Source organism: Poecile atricapillus, chromosome 4, assembly GCF_030490865.1.
Source record: "Poecile atricapillus isolate bPoeAtr1 chromosome 4, bPoeAtr1.hap1, whole genome shotgun sequence".
In the NCBI taxonomy this organism is placed as follows: domain Eukaryota; kingdom Metazoa; phylum Chordata; class Aves; order Passeriformes; family Paridae; genus Poecile; species Poecile atricapillus.
This window is the reverse complement of record NC_081252.1, coordinates 28,973,864-28,994,551: the sequence shown is the minus strand read 5'-3', so window position 1 is coordinate 28,994,551 and position 20,688 is coordinate 28,973,864. Positions and strand designations below refer to the sequence as shown.

The 20,688-nt window shown below is 35.9% G+C and overlaps 2 protein-coding genes across 4 annotated transcripts in view; one reads left to right on the top strand and one right to left on the bottom strand.

Annotated features, from left to right (window-relative positions):
* Positions 1-3,255: 3,255 nt before the first annotated feature.
* GIMD1 (GIMAP family P-loop NTPase domain containing 1) lies at positions 3,256-6,870 on the top strand. Its single transcript, XM_058837562.1, has 2 exons — positions 3,256-3,648; positions 4,824-6,870. The coding sequence occupies exons 1-2, from the start codon at positions 3,256-3,258 to the stop codon at positions 5,091-5,093; spliced, it is 663 nt and encodes a 220-aa protein (XP_058693545.1). The 3' UTR covers positions 5,094-6,870.
* A 146-nt stretch (positions 6,871-7,016) lies between these two features.
* Positions 7,017-20,688, bottom strand: part of AIMP1 (aminoacyl tRNA synthetase complex interacting multifunctional protein 1) — a 31,747-nt gene continuing 18,075 nt past the window's right edge. For all 3 annotated transcript variants that reach the window (XM_058837560.1, XM_058837561.1, XM_058837559.1), the window contains exons 4-7: positions 20,049-20,207; positions 17,330-17,541; positions 13,947-14,115; positions 7,017-7,259 (exon numbers count right to left, since the gene is read on the bottom strand). In XM_058837560.1, coding sequence (XP_058693543.1) covers positions 7,093-7,259; positions 13,947-14,115; positions 17,330-17,541; positions 20,049-20,207 — 707 coding nt within the window. In that variant the 3' untranslated portion in view covers positions 7,017-7,092. The remainder of the gene's footprint in view (positions 7,260-13,946; positions 14,116-17,329; positions 17,542-20,048; positions 20,208-20,688) is intronic.

Here is a 20,688-nt window from a genome sequence, read left to right as displayed (position 1 = left end):
CAGTAGATTTTATGTCTAAAGCCTCATAATAAGTGTCACTGACTCAACTTAAAAACTAGTGAAAACAAAAGACCTTGAATTTCAAGAATCATGTAAGGAACAGTGAATATCACTTCAGTTTCTTAACTGCTACCCCTCCATTACTGATGTTCAAATTCATTAATTAAGGTGCTACTGTTTATATTTTATACCTAAAGTAAAAATGTTTCTTGTGACAGAAGAGAGACAAATGCTATTTACATTTCTTATCTCAGGAGATGCTTGAAGAGTCCTGTAATTCCGCTGTGTTTTCTAATGCTGTAGCTCATTTCTGATCTGGTATTTTATTTCAGCATAGGACTGCAGAGCAAGGGACCCCAGCTGAGTTTTATGGTACCTGTGGAGCAGGCTGATACTGCCACCTTGGGGAGGACTTTTTCCACATTTGAGGAGCCCATGGAAGTGTTATATAAATCAGTTTGATTTTTCCTCCTGTCATATCCTCCCAGGAAGACAACTTTTTAAAATCCTCTGCCCATGCAGTTGTTAAGACCTTCCAGATGTGGTCCAACTTGGATTGTATTCCATTCACAATAATACTAGAAAGAAATGCTTTTTATTTAAATTTTTAATATAAATTATAATACAGGGAAAGATTTCATGTCTGACTTCTCACTAGAAGAGGCAGGCTCAAGAACACTTGTCTATGTGCTCTTAAAAACAAGTAACAAAATCTTTTACACAGCCACCTTCAGCCAAGTAACGCAAACGATGAACTCATTCATGACAAACTATGTGGATCTACACAAGGAGCTCCTACCTTCTGCCAGAGCACTGATTGTGCTGGTGGCTCCCTGGCAGGAGTCAACGGGTTTCTAGAGGAACTGCAGTCCCCCTTCACTGCTGTGGCTGGCAGGAGCAGCCCTGGTACTGTGGTAAACCAACACTTCCAGGCTCCTACAGAGAGCTACAACTCGGATGACGATGTCCCCAGCAGGACTGGGCTCCGGAAAGCACATTCCTCTTTTCCTGCCACCACATACAGCTTACATACCAGATTCCTGTACTTACTGACAAATATCTTAATACCCTTGGAGTAAACTTGTGCCTGCACCCCCTGAGATTAACAGAGAGATGGCTGATCCTTTTGAACAGACAGGACAGGCTCATCCACTCTTCCATTCTATAACTACAACCTGGTCATTAAAGCACAAATTTGCATTTATTTTCTAACTAGTTACTTTCCCACTTGTGGAAAATTATCAAAAAAGCAAGTGATAGATTCTTTCTGGACAATCTTCTATCTCTGGTTTTAATGCTACTATAGTATGGCAAATAATGATGCTTGCAAGAGAAATGTATTAGGCTAACAGCTAATGCACGACTGGCGGTTTGCAAGAAGCCTTCGGTTTTCTTCCTGGTTCACAAAAAAATTCTGTATTTTAATATATTTGTTATTATTTTAATCCATCTTGTTAAGCAAACATCTTTATATCTGCACATTATTTACACTGTACTACAAAAATACTGCAATTAATAATTTATTACCATAAGAGAGTGCATTTGCTATTTACATGCACATATGAAGACACATTCAAGAAAATGCAATACAAAGGAATCTCACTGCTACATTTACCACTTGCATGTTTATCTGCTAGTGGAATTAATTTACTTTTAAAAATATCAACGTCATGCAACCACTTAAGTGACTTCAAAAACAGCATTTGCAGCTAAGTTACAAAAATTCAACAGTGCCAATTACTGACCAAACATATGCAATTGAATGAGGCTCTATCAGTAATAATTAACCAGATTAATGTGTACGTAACAGTCTCAGCATGGTACGGTGCTCCTGTTAGTTTCAAAGTTCACATATGAACTTCTTTTTACACTGCACATGTGGTTAATGAATGAAGCCTAAATGAAAGAGGAAACTAAGGGAAAATAAGGTAAGTGACCCAAAATGAAACTAATTTAAATATTTAAGTGTGGACTACTTAAAGGGAAAAAAAACCCAAATCTTTGACTATGATTTAAAAAAGGAATGGATGAATCCATGTCCACTACTTCCTATTATTACACTACTAAGTGTAAAATGCATATCTAGACTGATGAATAATTGAAGACAGCAATTTCGTAATATGTCTTTTTTAAAAGGAAATTGATCATTGAAAAATCCACAAAAACCTCACTGTGAATTCAGTAAGGAAGATTATAAAGTACATATTCAATGCTACCTGTAACAATATTAGTATATTACTACCTTTTGCATCTTTGGTGTTGAAGTTATTTCAAAAGATTAATTCTCATGGAATTAATATGAGAAAGCTTAAACTGCACAGCAAGAATCTAAATTAATTAATCACAGGAAATCCCAGTCTAAAATGATCCATTACTTCTCTATGAGTACCTAAACATGGTATCTTAAAAAAAAATTAAAAAAAAAGAATAATTCTGAAATTCACATGTCACAGAAACTTAAAATCCACTATTTGCCACTATGGTTTTACCTTCTGAAACACATCTCAGTTTATTCAAACAAGTTATCCCGTTAGATGATCAGTACACACCAAAAGCCCTTCAGATACTGGGTTACTGAAAAGTACAAAGAGAATGAGACATCTTATGAACAAATAGAGTAACTGGAAATGATACCAAGCCGACTCCCTCTATCAACCAGTCTATGCTTTTCCACTTACTGTGCTAAAAAGTTGGTTTAGTATACATTTCCAAAATGTAACTTTCATGAGATTGGCTATTTCAGCTCTTCTCCTTTTTTTAAACTGAGGTACTTATCTGCATCAGAAAGCGCTTTCAGACTGTTGTCTATTTCAACATCAGTGGTAACCTAAGAAAGACATATTTTAAGCTGTTCTCTGCTGTGAAAGTGCTCCCTTAAAATCTACTTCTCCTTTATTATTCTTTTTCCTTAAACAAGTAAACATTTACATCCTGAAACACTGTCACTTAATAATAGTACCACCTATTTGTCACCATTCTTTTCTTCCTTCCCTAGTTTCCCTCCTTTACCTAGCCAGCTACTCTCCCAGAAAGGCAACAGTGTTTTCCACAGCTGTTTCCCAGCTCCTCCCTTCTCTGTTGCATCTCCACAACTATTTTGCTTCTTCCTAAAACTCTTCATATTTCAGGCAGGGAAAAACACTCAAAAGACTTTGAATGTTGGAAATTCTTGCCTCTACTGTTTTTTTTCTCCTTGAAGTTATCTGAAGCACCTTGTTATTTGTGCTTAGTGACAGGTTTGCGGACAAAAGCACAATGGCAGACAGCAATGAGATGACCATCAACCTTGTTGTCCTTGGAAAACCTCAGAGTGGCAAAAGTGCTGCTGGGAACAGCCTGTTGGGCAGCTCAGACTTCGAGAGCCATCTCTCCCCCAGCTCTGTGACTACGTGCTGTAGCCTCGGACGCAGTGGACGCATTTTGGGGCTCATACGAAGAAACGGCTGCGAGTCAGCTCTCCGTGTTCAAGTACTAGACACTCCAAGCTACCCTCACAGTGCTCTGAGCAAAGAGCAAGTGAGGGACACAGTGACAGCAGCCCTGGCTCAGCACTATGGGGAGCAAGGCCTGCACTTGGCTCTCTTGGTCCTGAGGGCTGACCTGCCCCTGTTTCCAGATGAAAGCAATGACACAGTTCAGCTCATCCAGGTAACCAAAAAATAAATACAAGTCTCTGCCCTAATGGCAACTCTTCCATCTTCAGGTGAAAATAGCTACGGAAGACTTGACTGCAAAAGTGAAATATTTAGTTTCTAACAACAGCCTAATCAATTGCAAGTGGCAAATATTAATTTCAGAACAAAGACTATAATTGATTTTGAGTCTGCAGCAAATCAAAGCTCTATTCTCTCTGAAACTGGTGACTCATGTCTTCCTTGGGCAGTTTAAGGGAAAATTTTATATGTGTTTGATATTTTTCACCTCTAGTGTCTAAAAGAGATTAATCACTCTCAATACACCAGGTCTTTTCAACACCCCACTTACCTTGAAAGTAGACAGACATCCTTTAAAGTAGTTCTGTATACCTTAGCGTTTAGGTTTCAGAGCCAAGATCGCTGGCAGTGTCCCTTACCACCAGGGTAGGCTTCTTGTCATATATAGGGGTTAACGGGATTGCACCAAAGTTGTAATTTCATTTATACCTGTAAATTAAAGACCAACCTCTCTTATTCCTGTTAAAGTTTTCTGTACCTACTGAAAGAAAAGCAGCTTGTTCTCTCCATTCCCCTGCATCAGATAAATCACAGAAGTTGAACACAAACTCTCTGGCCCATTATTTAAGGTGTTGCATTTGATTTGTGTTTTCACTGAATTGCTGAGAATACTTCAGTTTTATGGATCACAGCTGGAACTGAAGTTACATAGAAATTCATCATTTACTTTTTCAACAAAAGGCGATTTGGTGTTTTTCAAACAAATTTTTTCCAAGAGCTGTAAATAGCATGGCAATATGCGTATGTGGTAACTAGTGATTTCAAACTGTGTATCTCACAGGTGTGACACGGCTAAGCAAGCATTTTTCCTTATTTACATGAACATTTTTTAACTGGAGACATTCTGTTAACATCTGCATCCAGGGAACAGAGAACTGCTAGTACTGCATGACAATATATTTCCACTGGCAGTGGATGTGAATGTCTCGGAAAGGTGAAAAAAGACCCAGAAATTTCAGCAACTCGGATAGCATGAACTGGACTACTGCCAGGAAAAAAAAACCAAACCAAACCATACATGTAACTTGTCTGTTAATGTACTAAGTATATGAAATGGGAGTGGGGAAAAGAAATAAGAGATAACTAATTAAGATTTGCTTTTCATTACAGGAACTTCTGGGTCCCACATGGAAGGATTTCACTGCAGTTCTACTTACTCATGCAGACAAGGCAGAAGAGGCTGGATACAGTGAGGAAACATACTTGCATAATGCTTCAAGTACCCTGTTGTCACTTTTGAGTTCAGTACAGCATAAATATATTTTCCTAGACAACCAAAACAGCATAATTAAAGAGGAAAGAAATATTGTCTTAAGAAAGCTCTTGAATTTTATTCAAAAAAATAATTATCAAGTACTACTTAAACACAGCAAGGAATAAAATTAGCTTTAAGATGCTCACTTGTCTATTTTCTATAGTAGGTAACATCTAACAGAAATAAAACAGTAAAAGCCATCAACTGGAAAACTCCACATCCATACCAAACACCTCTGAACACACAATTAGAAATATCTCTTTAGATTATCAAACTACTTCCTTCCACAGAGTACCTCACACTACTGCACTCAGAATCCTAGGTTCAACCCCAAAATCAGAACAAGCTAGTGCTCCAAAATCATGCTCCCAATATGTGTGTAGTTACAAATGAGATTTTGCACTACACCAGACTGTATATTCCAGTTCACACAGAATACAGATCTGAAAGATTAAAATTTAAAAATACTTTAAGGAAAAAAAAGAAAAATAAAAAAAACATTAAAAATGTGCGAGCTCAGAATCAGGGGGCCTCTTTTGCTCAATTCTTCAAGCTTTCAGAAGTTCCTCTGAACTTCCATTTCTAAAAAGAGCTCTCTGGTACTAAAAGCTAAGATTTATCTATTGTAAAAGTATTTCCCCGCCATGATTCAAGATCAGTTATAACTGAGTTCTTGAGCTACAAGGATTTTATTTATTAAGACATTATTGGATATACAGTTTACAAGGCAAATAAAATGGCTTCCATGTGCTCCATGCTATTCAGCATATTTAAAAGAATTACTTTTGCTTATTGCCAGATGCATGAAAAATTAACAGTTTATAGGCATAACAAAAACTCATTCAAAAAGAAAATATGTTCATCTCCTCTTTATGCATGCTCCTTTTAATTTTATATCATTGTCATTTTGTTTTCTCTCCACTCACTGGATGAAGTTCAAAGCCTGCAAAATTTAGAAAGGCTCAAGTTTGGTTTTAATTTCAGCAGTTAAAATAGTATTTACTGTTTCAATGGTTTTACAGCAACAATTTAATATTATATGCAAAAATATCTAAAGTATCTCTAAATAGCTACTTAAAAAGGTTATTGTAAATTGATTCAAAATATTTATTTTCATATTACTGAAAGTAAGGAATTAAAATAATTAATTTGATGCTAATAGCCTAGCAACATGACTATTTGTACATTACTATAAAATAACTCTAACTGTAAAAATTGAAGAAGCTATTTGTGTAAAAACCAAAGCACTTTTTGTATAAAACATCACTGCATAAAAGCAGATTAAAACAAAACCAAAACAAATCAATTAGTTTTATACCCGTTTGAGCACTGGAAATAGATTTTTTTGGCTTGGGTGCTTTTTTGAGTTTTCTTGGGGGCTGGTTTTTTGGGGTCTGAGGTTTTTTTAGTTTTTTATTAGTTCCAGGAATCTCTTATTAATTATTCCTTAGTCTTACCTATAGGTTTGGAAGGATGGACAAGACAAAAACTGTTCTAGTGAAGTGGCAGTTTTGATCTTAATGAAAATTTAACAGCATAGTTGTGGGGACATGAAAGTGTGTGCACTTGTACAACCTAGGGCATAAACCACCATGGTTTAATCTTTCAGTTACAACTGACTGCAGACTACAGAGAGAACACAGGCAAGAACAAAGGTGTAGAGGCTTATAATACATCTGAAAACTGCTTGGAAAAAGAGGAGGAAAACTATTATAAAGAGACTAGAAGAACAAAGACAATTGTCTTCACTAAACAAATGCCAGTCCTGCAACTAGCACACAAGGAACACAGCAGAATGTTTTCCTTACTTCCTTTAGCTCTTGCTAAATAGAAGCTCTACACCTTCAAACTGTCCAGAGAATTTACTTGCCTGCCTGTGGTCTCACCACAAACAAGCCTTGGCAATTAAGTTATGAGCACTGAGTGGTTAACAACTGCTGACAACACACAACCTCAAGGACAATAAGCCTAGTCAATGAGTGAATTGTCAAAATGTTGGAGATGTAACATATTCTGGAAAAGAAGTCAAACAAAACAAGTCTCAGCCATGCATTTCATGTTTTTTTATTGTGCTTGCATCACTTTCCATTTCAACATCTGTAAAAGTTTCTAATAACCACTTATTTATTTAATCCCGCTGTTTGCCATGGTCTCTGCCCTGCACACTCCTTTCCCTTTCACTTCAAATGGAACTCCTTTGTATGTAGCAACACACTGGTCATTGGTATGAAGATCAGGTTGGATTTGCTCCCAAATCTTCTTCTTTGGATTAAGTTCCTTCTCAGGATCTCCTGTTCCAAAACAAAGAATAAACTCATAGTACATAACTCAGAACAAGAGCTCTGTGTACTTACACATCTATGACAGCCCACAGCATCATTGCATACACTTTTAAGGGAAAAAAACCCCAACATTCCTTTTGATTCTCAAAATGAAAACTTTGATTGGAATTAGGAATTGTCTAGGAAATGTCTCCAGAATCTCTTCTGAAAATGAGGATCTTTCAAGGGAAAAATAATGTATCAGGTAACAAGCACTGTCAAAAAGAAGAAATGAAACCACTGCTGTTAGTTTATACTACAGACCAATAATTAAGTACATACAGACCACAGAAGTACACCGTTTATCAAGACAGGTTTGTCAGCATCTTAAATTTAGAAATTAATGATGCTTTTATAAGCAATTAAGTGCTGTTAAAGATGAGCAATACTGAACTTAGACAAGAATAGATCAGAGATAGAATACTGACATAATTTTAGCCCCAAGTTTTAACACTGTTCTCCTATGCTTTGTATTGATGATGACAAGCTCGGATGCCCGAAACAACAGGAGCAATAGAGATTAGCTACAGTTTCAGCAATTATGGCCTCAGTGTCCATAAGCCTCGGTTTCCTGTTTCCATGGATACATCACGATAAGATACCTACACCCTAGAGCTAGCAAATTACATTAGCAAATCTGATTATTTAAGGATCTCTAATGACCAGAAAATGTAGGCGTTTTCCTATTAATGTTTTGAAATATTGTCAACAAATTAGATAGCATAGTGAAGGATATTTTTCCTATTTTTAAATAAGCATGAAATGCAAAGTACAGATACAAAACAAGCTAAATAATCTTGCTGCCAAGATTAATTGCTGTCTACTGACATAATCTAGATAAAACAATTCACTCTACTATTACTTTCTGCTCAAAGGTAAAGTTAATCTCTTAATTCTAATACAACACAGATTACATTAAAAAAAACATTAAAAATAATTTCATCGTAAGACTGTTGGGTGCTTTTGACTTCTTGAGTGTCACACAGGCAAGGCAAACAAAAAACCCCACAAGAATTGCACATTTAAATGCTCAAAGAAATCTCATGCTATTTCATTGTTATTACACTGTATGTTTTTACTTGCTTGTTGTGCCATATTGGCAGCATTCTGCCCAAGCTACCAAAATCAAAAGTTCCAGAACAAGCAAGAATCAAAAACCAAATCCTAGGAATCATATCCTCCCTGAGATCCTCTCAGAGGAGGAGCTCTCAAAGTGAGCAGAACATGAAGTACTCCCATATAGCACTACAAAGTGTTCCCAAAGGTTCAGGAAGAAAAACTGTAAGACTACAAGGATTTTAGCATACCTCTTTCTAGTAGCTGGTTGAAACTCACTGCTTGGTAAGTCCTGATTGACTAACAAGTGGTTAAATCAACTACTGTCATTCCAGCCTGCCTTGTGCCTTATTGGTATTCTCCTTTAAATGTTTTCAATAGTTCAGTATACCCACATTCTCAATGCCTACAAACCTGGGTTATTTCTGTCTGTAGATGGGTTTAATTCTGTAATTTCTGTAATTCTAATGTCTGTAGTATATATGCAAGAGAAGCAGACTAGGCCAGATTTCTCTGTGAAGTAAGCTAGCCTCACCAGAGCAGTATTTAATACTGCAGTCAAGTAATCTCACATTCAGAGTGCATTTAGTATTTCAAAGAAAAATCAGTCATAACATTAATAATTATCTTTGTACAATATTTATAATTAATATTAAACAGAGGAAGAAATTTAAATACTTTAATTACTTAAATGATTACACTAGTAAATAAAAATTATTAAAGGTTTGGAGCTAATTGTACATTTTTACAAAAATAAATTAGCTTAATGCTCAGGTTCATGAACAAAGGCAATTTAGACCACAGTGGATGCATAAACTAATAAAATTATTAAACAGAATGTTAAGTGATCCATTGTACATTTTCCTTCCCCTTCTCAAATAAAAAAACCACATGTTTTCTTGGGTTTTTTTCAGTAAGAAAACCTCCTGACTTTTATTATAAAAAACACGCTTTGGATGTTAATAAGTTTCTTTGGAATCCTGAGTCAAGCTCCCTTGGGATCTGTGGTGAGCTCATATTAGATTAGCATAGGCACCAATTTTAAATACTACCAGAGCTTTAGGCTGTGCATTTTCCTATGTCTTCTCCTCACTGCATTCCTTTTTCCCAGAAAATATTCTTTAGAAGAGTTTCTATAAATAAAATAAATTGAAGCTTTTAATGGTTTAATCAGCTTTCCACTCTCTTTACCAAAAATGGGCCAAATAAGAGGTCCTAAATTTTGTCAAACACAACATTCCATCTAGCAGCTTTAACATTACAAAGAAATTTTCATAATAAGCAAGAAACCTCTCTACTTTGTAACAGCTCAGCAACTACTGACGGAATATATCTCAGCACGGCAAGGAGCAAAAGGACATAGCGATGTGTGACTTTACTTAATGCTACTTACCCCACAGTGGATTGTAACCATGCAGCTGAAGGAAAGCATCCATACACTCAAGCTTTGATTAAAGAAATCTGCTAACTACAGGCTAACCACTGCACTCCAGCTTTACCACTTTTTATTCTTTAAAGAGATAGTAATTTACTAAATTGCTAGTGAGCCTTAGACATTAATGATAATTTAATTATAATTTATAATTGAATGATAATTTAAGTAACAGGTTTTTGGTTCATGTTGCATCAAAGCATCTGATACTGCTATCAAAAAAGAGATTTCACAGTTAGCTATAAATCTTCAAGTATTATTGCTGTCTTAAGGCAATTACTGTGTAGGAGGTTATAGAATTTACATACCCATGATAGAATAATTCTTCTATGGTTTGAAAATCAGACTTTTTCCAGTGAAGATGGATAAAAATCTGATAAAGTTCTTGATGCAAAAAAGGCTCAAGAGACCTTGAAGATGCATGCATTGGAGTATAAAACAGTGCTAAAAATTCCACTGAGGGCAAAGACATCAGATAAATAAACAAAACAGAACAGTACTCCAGACAACAGCACTCCTTATCAAATCACTCCTCTATAACACTCAAGATGGCTCTAGGTAAACACTCCAGCTGCTACAGAAAAAAATTTAACTGGTTTGAGACAAGATATCTTTTGTTTACTTTGACTAAAACAGACAAAGAAAGTTAGTCTGTATCTCATGAATATTTTGTATAATGGAGAGAAAAAACTTAAAAATAGCTCAATTCCAAGCTGCTTGATAAGACAGCTGTGTGCATTTTAGAATTGCTTTATTGTTGCTGGTGGTACTTCTGTTGCTTCACAAACTTTCGTACTTCAAACTTAAGTAAGACCCAGCTCTCCTTTCTATTTTAACTTCAAGGACTCCAACTGAATCTTTACGCTTTACAGTTACTTTTTAAAACAAAAAATTGATCAGAACATAAATGTTTACAATTAAGCAGTGAAATTAAATGAAATCTGACACAACAAGGAGTCTATCCTCCTGGTAACAGCATCAGGCAAGTGCCAGATGGTCTTTGATGAGACAGCAGCAGCTAAGAAGCGGAAGGTTTTAACACAAAAAAGTGAGTAGAAGATAGATGTTCAACCCCATTAAACAACTGAGAAAGTTTTCCAGTCTCGCAGTGAGTTTCCCCCTTAGTTTACAACAGAAACATTGAAAAGACAAGTACCCAACAAATAAATGTAGAGAAGCAGATGTCACCATGATTTTGTAGGTCTCCATCCACCAATGCTTTTTTTTGCATTTTCCTCCTCAAGACAGTAAAATCACAAGTCTGAAAATTCTTTAAAGTAAGTTTAACGTAAGAAGACAGATCACTCTACTTTGTACTATTAAGCATTAGGGAAATTTTCAAAGTCAATGATTAGCTTAAATTTCATACCTACCAAATTTTCCAAGCAGCAATTTATGAAGCATTAGAAAACAGTGCCACATTTCAGACTACTATCTATAGCCCTGAATATATAAGCCTTGCAAAGGGGTTGTAAAAACAGTCATTTGGCACTTACCAGAGCCCCATGTCTCTGGCTCTCCACCAGAAGGAAACTGATATAAACCACACAAAACCTTGTCTCACTGGCTGCAAGTCATAAGCTCAGACCTAGACTTTAGCTTACTCTCTATCTTTTAAGGATCAAAATGTCAACAGTGTCTGCATGCAGTAACACCTGGGAATAATTCTATAACAAATATTTCCATAACTGATTTGCCTAGGAAAAGCTTTTTGCCACTGTAAAAAAGCCAAACAACTGGAGTCAAATACTTCAGTTATTTTGACAGAACTCACTTCATTAGTCATGTGCAAGAACAAATATGCTGGTGAACAGAAAATAGCGCTACTACCAGCTCTCACATTTTCAATTGTCAGGTATATGAAGCCACTTGAGATGTAAGTTTAGAGGAAGGCTGTATCTTAGAATAAAGCAAATGGAAAAAGATGGGGCATAGGGCGTTTTTGAGGGGTGAACTTGTACATAATTTTCTAGGGCTTATGCACTAGAAGTGTTCCATCTACAACTTGATGCTCTCTTGCACATCCATTTCCATAGCAACAGAAAGCAGTTATGAGTGTATTTGTCACTTGTGATTCTCACAGGTAACCAAAGTCCAAGATTTAATCCATCTTTACTCACTATATGTAATAATAACTAGAAGCCATGAATGAGTATTCCTACAATTTAGTCAATGCAATTGATGAAGCACTTAAGATTTCAGTATAGCTAACAAATTCTGCATCTCAACTAGCAAGGTCAGTATACTTTTAGTGCAGGAAACTAAAAATAAAATAAAAAAATTAAAAAAAATGCTGCCAGAGAGATTTCCTTTTAAAACAGTATTATTTTAAAGTACTTCCAATTGGAGCATTAAATCACAGCAAGCTGAGCTCTTTTTCTGTTTCATAAAGCAGCTAGATAGAGCATTGCTTCCTTTATCATATTCTAACCAAAATATATCTTTTTTTTAAAGCATCACAATTTCAGTCTTGAGAATTATAAAAATATATATTTCTGAAAGGTATTTCATGCAAATATGTTCAAGCGTAGAGCTTGCGAAGAGGTTCATAAATCAAAACTCTGCTGTACCGCTAGGAATTGTCAGAAGTGCAATAGTTTAAAAAGGTTCATATGGCTCTCTGCAGAAAATAAAAGTTACACTATTTTCTCGCATGTGAAAGCCAACTTTTGAACAATAAATTTATCCTGAAGATGAATACTTCATTGATAAATGCACACACATACACTTTCACCCAGTATGGGAAATACTGGGAGTTGGACCGTGTTTTTTCAAGTTAAAGCGATGGAGTGATCCTGACCAGAAGAGCACCGCTTACCAAGACCTCTGTGATCCACTTACCACCTGACCCAAGTAGATCTGGGCTTGTGCTGTGCTGTACAAATTCCCAAATTCCTAGGCTGCAGGATAAACCTATGCAGCTGGTTGTCAGGGCAGAGCCTACAGGCAGCTCCCATGCAGCACCAGTAACTGAGCCACCAGCGTGACCTCACCTTTATGGAACAGGGCAGCACCAAGTTCTCACACAAACTTCCTTTATGACTGACAGCCACAATGAGTAAAAAAAATACAGCAGTAACTCAAACAGTGGAAAGGGAAGAAACTGCTTGCGGACAAGGAGTGCACAGCAAGCTGCAGGTGCATTCCCATCATCTGTGCCATGTAAGATTATTTATAATAGTCTGTCTTTTCAGACTCAGCATTTTAAATGGCACTTCAGAGTATGACTGCCTTTTTTACTGGGATTATAATGAACCAGCAATTCCTGATAAAAACACTCAACCATTATAAAAATTACAAAATAACAGTTCTAACAAACACAGCAACAGAAGAAGCTGATCTGACTGTATCCCTTTCAGACTGAGAATAATGAACTGGCATTTGGGTAGGAGGGGAGCATTCATCAACATGATAGATCTATAATGCTTTATTTGAGTTCCTAATATGCAGTCAAAAAATAATCATTTTCACAGAGGTGGAAGAAATGGAAAAATGGATGAAAAATCATCTTTTGATAAAGTTCAAATTTGGTAAAATTCTCATTTATATTCTGAAAAAAGAGATATATTGATTTAATTAAGTGGGGAAAAGTCCAATGTCTGTCTTTGGAAATGAAAAAAGACATTTTGTCCCAGACAAACAAACAACAAAACCCTGGTGTATTGACTATTACGGGCTCCTCTCATGAATAGGAGAATTCCAACCCCTTGCATCCCCTCCATCCCTTCTTCCTCAAAAAAAATCTACCCAAAGTTCTGACACATTCATCACAGTGAGGAGGTGGAATTAGGAATTTAATACTTCATCACTTAGACTGAGACACTGTGAAAGATGCTTTATATTTCCTATTTCCTTGTTGTAATTTGCCGAGTACAAATACATTTATCCATGTATTTCAAAACTGAAATACTTACTGAGACTTAAAGGAATGGGGTGTTTTACATGAAAGTTCTACACAACTTTATCAAGTTAAAATTTTTTGACAGATGATAAACTATTTTCAATCCTTTATTTACACAATATTAGCATGGTCATAAAAAAATAATAGAATTAATTCAGAAAATTTCAACAAAAAACCCAGTCAGCTTTAAAAACAACTGTTTTATGTGCTTCAACACTGATGTTACCTTGACATACCTGTTTCTATCATTTTCCAAATACCTACTTACCAGGAAAACCTTCAAAAGTGATTCTGTCCCCAGGTACCGCTCCAGGTGGGGGAGCCAGAATTTCCACTTTTTCTGGGGAGCTGGCACACATCACCATTGCCTGAGATACTACTCCTCTCATCTTTGCAGGCTTCAGGTTACAGAGTAGTATTGCCATCCGATTCTGCATCTTGGGGGAGGAAAACAGAAGGATTTGAGTACTTAAATGCCATGTGGTTTTGGGGATGCCCATCATTTCATTATAATAAAAGAATTGCAGTGATGACATCTTACCATGACAAGCATAAGAAAAGCATGTAGCCAACAGATTCAGTTTTAATGCCTGGACACCACTAACATAATATTTATACCCCTTAAGAGCTGGCCAGTGAATAATGGATTAAATGCTCAAATGTGACATATTTATTTTGGAAATATAAAATATGCAATTTAGAAAATTAAAAAGCAGGTAAGGCATTTCACTTCCATTCCATCTTTATTCACTACAAACCACCACTTTAGTCCACTTTCAATATAGCACTATTAACCAAACAATTTCTATTTAATGATGATAATACTAAAAATAACAACAACAAAACCAGGCTACAAATTAAGCCCATAGGTAAAAATTTCAAACTGTATCCTGGAAGCTTAGAAGTTTTTTACGGAATGAGCTCATTTGAATCTTAAATTTTATCTTAGTTGATCCAAATGCCTTGAGTTTATTTTAACCACTGAAAATGGCTGTATATACTGTACACTGAATTTGTTAGTGCAAACCTACAAAACTACGTTTCTCCATTTATTGTTTTATTTTAATAATTACAATGGTAAACCAGAGAAAATATTCTTTGTTCAGAGAATCTGCTACACTTTAGACTCTAAAACAAACCATGCTTTCAAACTGAAGAAAAATTAAACCCTGAACATTCTTGAGAGACGAATTAAGGATGTCTTAATTCCCATGCTACTAGTGAACATTATATATAAGTATTTCATATTTCTAGATTTTTGTCTTTGTGCATCACTAATTTTGAACCTGCGGGATTAATAATTAATAAAACTCATATGATCAACTATTTCAAACACTGCATATTTTCCAAGGAGAACACCTCAAAAACCAACAATATAAATACCCAAAATGAGGCAGCTGATAAAAAGTTATGTCACCTAAGTTTCAAATCAGCCTATTGATGAAAATTTCTCAAGTTACTGCTATGGAAATAAGTAGCACAAAACACAAAAAATTGTTGTAAAATGTCAGTGACTAAAATGCAAGTTGTAGCATTATCTAGCACTGAGTAACAATTCATGAATGGAATGCTAATTACTGGGTATACGTCACAATGATCTAGAAAGAAAACATCTCAAGGCATCTAAGTGGAAGAAAAAGTTTCTGCTACAAAAATCAGAGTATATTGTTCATAAAAGATGCAACTGTATCCTCTTACAACCAGTGGTTGTAGAATAGCATTTCTGGAGGATGATGGCCTTTTCCCTTCTTGTTAAGATACATTCCCTGCATTCCTGTTCTTCACTTCTCATCACTGACATGAGGTTCTCTTAGGTTAAGGAGGTGAAGGTGACAAAGTGACACTAGAGAATTGCCTGTATTTCAAGAACAATTGCCTGTAACAGGTATTGATGCTAGGAACACACAGAGATCCACTTCAAAAAGCCAAATCAGTGGCAGAAAAGCTGTCAATTCCTTCTGACATTTCAGAAATTTCCCCAATTCTCCCCAGGTGCCAGAAGACCTCGGCAATGGCATGGTCCACCTCATGCCATGATCCCTCCATCTCCCTATTGCTTGAGACACAACTGCTCACAACAATAGAGAGCTGAACTTCTAACATGGCTTCACCACTTTGTGAACAAAAGCACATCACATCTAAAGTGGGCATGCCAGAAGTTTTCACACCCATAAATAACTTGCACTGCATACTGAAATGCTAGTGAAGATACATACTGTGCTTCCTAACCAAAAGTAAAATCAGATGATACAAATTCTACAGCCTCAAACACTGCTAAATTACCACATCAAATACCAAAATCATGAACAGATGAATTTTTTCTGAAGAAATTTATGGCTATGGTCCTTGATCTGATGTATATATTTTTATTTCAATATATGGCAGTAGACACATGCCAGGCCTTCAAATTTTTGAACACTTCAAAAACACATAAAGATGGAAGCTTGCCCCTAAGAATTTATTGTCTTAATAGATGCTTGCCAAAACCAAAAACAGACACGCAAACAAAAATGTTCACAAAGAACGTGCAAGGATGACCCCTAATTCTCTGCTAATGAGTATTTCAGATTATTTTTCCACTCAGAAAGAAGGCTAAAGAAAAAAAGACTCCTGCTGCCATTTCATTCTATACACTTCATGCTTGTAAGTCTATTTAGAATGGCTTTTAAAATGTTTTCTTCTACATGCTTTCTTGAAAGCAGACTGCTAAAAGCAAGCAAGTTGTGATTTTTCCCAGTGCAAATCCAGTAAGTGGACACCATCAGGTGATCAGTGCAGAATAGTTACTGTATTCAGTTGGGTTTACAACAATCACGATTTTAATTGCTTCCTATGCTTGCAGTCTTTCCACGGGGACAGTGTGCAAGTAAGGAGTGAAAAGACATTCAAGAAATTGGAGCTTTTTCCCGACCAATTAAGATCAATTCATTCGTGATCCATTTTGCAGTTGCTCTACACAACACTGTTTTGAATGCCAGGGTTGCATTTGAATTTAGGAGCAGCCTTCAGTCAATTCCTCTCACCCTCTAGGAGAGGTGTGAAAGGAAAACTAAATCTTGAAGTCTTAGATTGTTCAAAGGCACTCATAAACCATCTGTACCAAATGGTACCAACAAGTGTATCAACTAAAAAGACCACAGACACAGATTCTATTCTGCACGAGGAAGTAAAAATATGCAATTTGTATTCCACTGTTGTTTAAATTGCTCATTGCCAGCTAAGTTGAATTTACATGCTCTCTGCTTTACTTCATGCCAAATAATTCAACAAGATACAAAAAAAGAATTGGAAGGCAATAGTTTCAAAAGTTTGGATCATACCAAAAAAGTTACTATGATTTCTCTACTACATAGTAGGAAACCTAAACGAAGAGTAACATCTGTTTAATTTAGGAGTCCAGTGTGTACTGATGGCAGGGGAATTGGAATAAGATCCCAGGATAGAAGCACTGCCATCAGAAACTGATTTGAGGTAAGGGTACTTCTCTGATATCTGGCAAATGTTGTTAAGCATTACTTCCATCTGCATTTTATTTTTGTTTTCATGACTTTACAAATCTTTTAGCAGAATAAAAACATATCCTATAAACAGATGAATGCCTTAAGATACTTTAGGAAAGGAAAAGTTATCAGTAAATAATTTTGTCAATACCTTATCCAGAGGAACATGTTTCACTAAACCACTGACAACAGTCCTTGGGCTTGCTTCACCAACATCCACTTGTTCAACATACAGAGTGTCTGCATCTGGATGCTTTTCAGCAGTAATAATGCAGCCAACACGAAGATCCAGACGAGAAACATCTACAGGTTTTGCATCGCTACTTCCAGCAGCTGGCTGCTGTTTCTTCTCCTTCTTTTCACCTATTAGAGAATATCTTGCTCATGAAATAAACATTATAAAAAGCACAACTAGGGTATATGACTACTGCTAGGGAAAAACAAGCTACAGTCTCAGAAACAAGCATAAATTCTGTGCAAAACGTGAAAGAAAAGAGTTAGCACCTCTGTTACCAGTTTCCAGTGGTGAATCATCATATACACTTCAATTTACATCATTGTCTCAGCTAATTACCACCTCCTGTTTGTAAAGTCGCCCTGAATTTAAGTGAAACGTGTGACAGACATACTCTGACAAAGGCCACATCAATAAGCCTGATCATCCAATTTGAATAATTAGCAATTACCAATAAGCCTTGCCATGGTGTTTCACCAGCAAAACAAAAGTAGGGAATCACATTCCATCAGGTTAGGAGTGCTAATCAGCGCTGTACACAGTCAGGAGCTGTGAAGTCACTGCAACTGCACTGTCACAGCAGCAATGCAACCCTTCAAGATGACCTTAGCCAACATTCTGCACTTTCCAAACACAACAGTGTATGAAAAGGCTCATGGCTTACCAGATTCCCCTGCTGTGGTATCTTTACCCCATGATCATCACACATACAAACTGTACAGTATAAAAAAACAGTGAAGCAACACTCCCCATACTCAGCTGCTTATTTAAATCATAGAATCATAAAATATGCAATATTCTTTCAACATTAGAAAGTTACATCCAGTTTGTAGATAAGACTGTTGTTTAGGAAACGTTTAAGAGCTGTTCAACAGCTGTAATCTCTGGGAGATTAAAAAAGTCTAAGATGTGCTTACTTTAAATAAGCATATTCTGTTATTCTTTCATCCAAGATAACTTACATATTAATGTAAGCTAAACTCCCTTCTTAAGGGAGCAAAAAAGGAAAAGTGGACACAACATGCAACTTGATCTCATTCTTCACAATTTAATTTCAGGCCTGAAATTAAATGATACATTCAATAATAAAAAGGCAATATTTTTTTAATTCAAGAATTTTTTAATATAAGCAACAGCCCTTCAAAAATATTTGTTCATTTATGATGAATGAAAAGCTGTAGTGATTATGACTGGGGTTTTTTAATGTAATTGATAATTTAATTAATAAACTCAATCGTATAGAGAATAATGTGAAATAAACTGGAAAAAAAATCCCAATCAAAATAGCTAACATATAATAGCTATGATCAGTTGAAAGATGTGCTAAGTTTATCCTTGGTATAATTCCACACTGACCTCCATGACATTCCTCTACAAGAGAAATTAAGTCTTTTCTCAAAAGAGAGCACAGCAAATGTGTACATGGTGTGTACATACACAGATAGATGGAAAATAACCATTTCAATGCCACAGGCTAAGGAGAAAAAAGCATTCCTCTGGCCAGTGTTGGAGTCAGTCCAGAAACAACATCCAGAGAAATCACACAGATGAGGTTTGAAAGAAGTAGAACAAATAAGAGAATAACCAGAGAGGACAGAGATGACATAGGTGACAGAAAGCAAAGCGATTTGACATAGTCTATCATCTCACCAATTTCTAGACTTAAAAACAAATTTTACATATTGGTTTCTTCAACTGTTAAATGCAATACCTCCAACAGATGCTGAACTCCACAGAAATAGCCTGTGCATGGCTACTATTCAACATTTGTGCTATGTTTCAGCAGACAGCAGAAGTCTAACACTGCTTTCCATATGAGATGAGCTGAGTTGGTCAAAGCATGGTGCTAGTAACACCAAATTTGTGAGTTCAACCCCTGTATGAGCCATTCACTTAAGAGGTGGACTTGATGATCCTTGAGGGTCCCTTTCAACTCAGAATATTCTGCGATCTGTGTCTGACTGACTGAATTTAAGCTACTTGTATTGTACTTCCCCTCATCATATATAGAAAGTTCTGTTTTTCCATACCAACTGAACACTTGCTCTGTAGCCACTGAATACTTGAGGGAAAAATTTAATTGCCTGATAGGACATGTGGCCTCTGATTTTGTATTTACAGCTCTGTGGAATATTAATGTGTCAAAGGCTGAAATACATAAAAAATATAAAACAACTTACAAGTCTCTGTACAGCTCACCAGAAAAATAAGAGAGACGGTGCACTATCAGAATATCCATATTCTGAAAAACTGTACAAGTCTAATCATAGCCGATTAATAATAATGTGCATAAAAGAATGATGGCAAAACATAGGTTTAATTTACAAGATACTCTTGCACAAAAGTACAGGTGTCCAACAGACCTGCCTTGTTTTTTGTTGGTGGTGATTTTTTAAATGAGGAAGTGCAGTCACATTAAACAGAATTTGGCATGTATCCCATGCAAGGAAGAATCTGTAGCTTACCTGACAGCCTTCATTAGCTTCAAGTACTTTAAAGATTGATAAGCTAGCACATGACTCTTCCTCACTGTAGCTGTATGAAAGCTTTTTATTTTACTGCTCAAAATCATGCACAAGCACTTGCATAAATTAAATACCTCAACTGTCTATCAGAGATAAGAAAAGTGAAGTACCTTTTTTTTCTACTTTTTCCTTCTTTTTCTTTTCTTCATCTTCACCTTTAATTTGATCTTTGGAACCAGAAGATGCTGTAACTGCTGTAGGTTGTGGAACATCCTCTGAAAATGAAGCTGTAGAAAGGGTTGTACCAGGAGGAACTGCAACCTGCTTTACTAAAACCAAAACCACAAAAGTTAGAGGCAGTACCAGAACTTTGTACACTGACATTTTTAAGCGTACAACATAAATGAAAAAGAACTGAAAATTTTGCTTAATATACTAAACCACAACTGCTGAGTAGTGAACCACATCACAAAACACATTTCAGAACTCAATCTATAAATGATTATTATGATCAATTAAAACAAAGTGTTTGACTACACATTTTTTAAATGCAAAAAAGTGCTAAAATATATAATAAATATATAACAATATTAATATATATAAATATATAACAATAAAATATATAAGCAAACAACATCTCTTTTTGTAGTTGATTTCAACATCTAGTTATTTTTTCTACCAATGCCACATTTCTCACTTGTTTAGTTTCAGTTCATAGCTACTAGCTCTTGTCATATTGGAGACTATTCCATAAATGAGTTACGCACAAAACCATTTTTATAGTGTATTCAGATCATCCCTCAACTCTTA

Coding starts and splice junctions, on each gene's coding strand:
- GIMD1 (XM_058837562.1), top strand. CDS start 3,256: ATGGCAGACAGCAATGAGATGACCATCAACCTTGTTGTCCTTGGAAAA. Junction 3,649..4,823: donor ACACAGTTCAGCTCATCCAG/GTAACCAAAAAA, acceptor TTTTCATTACAG/GAACTTCTGGGTCCCACATG.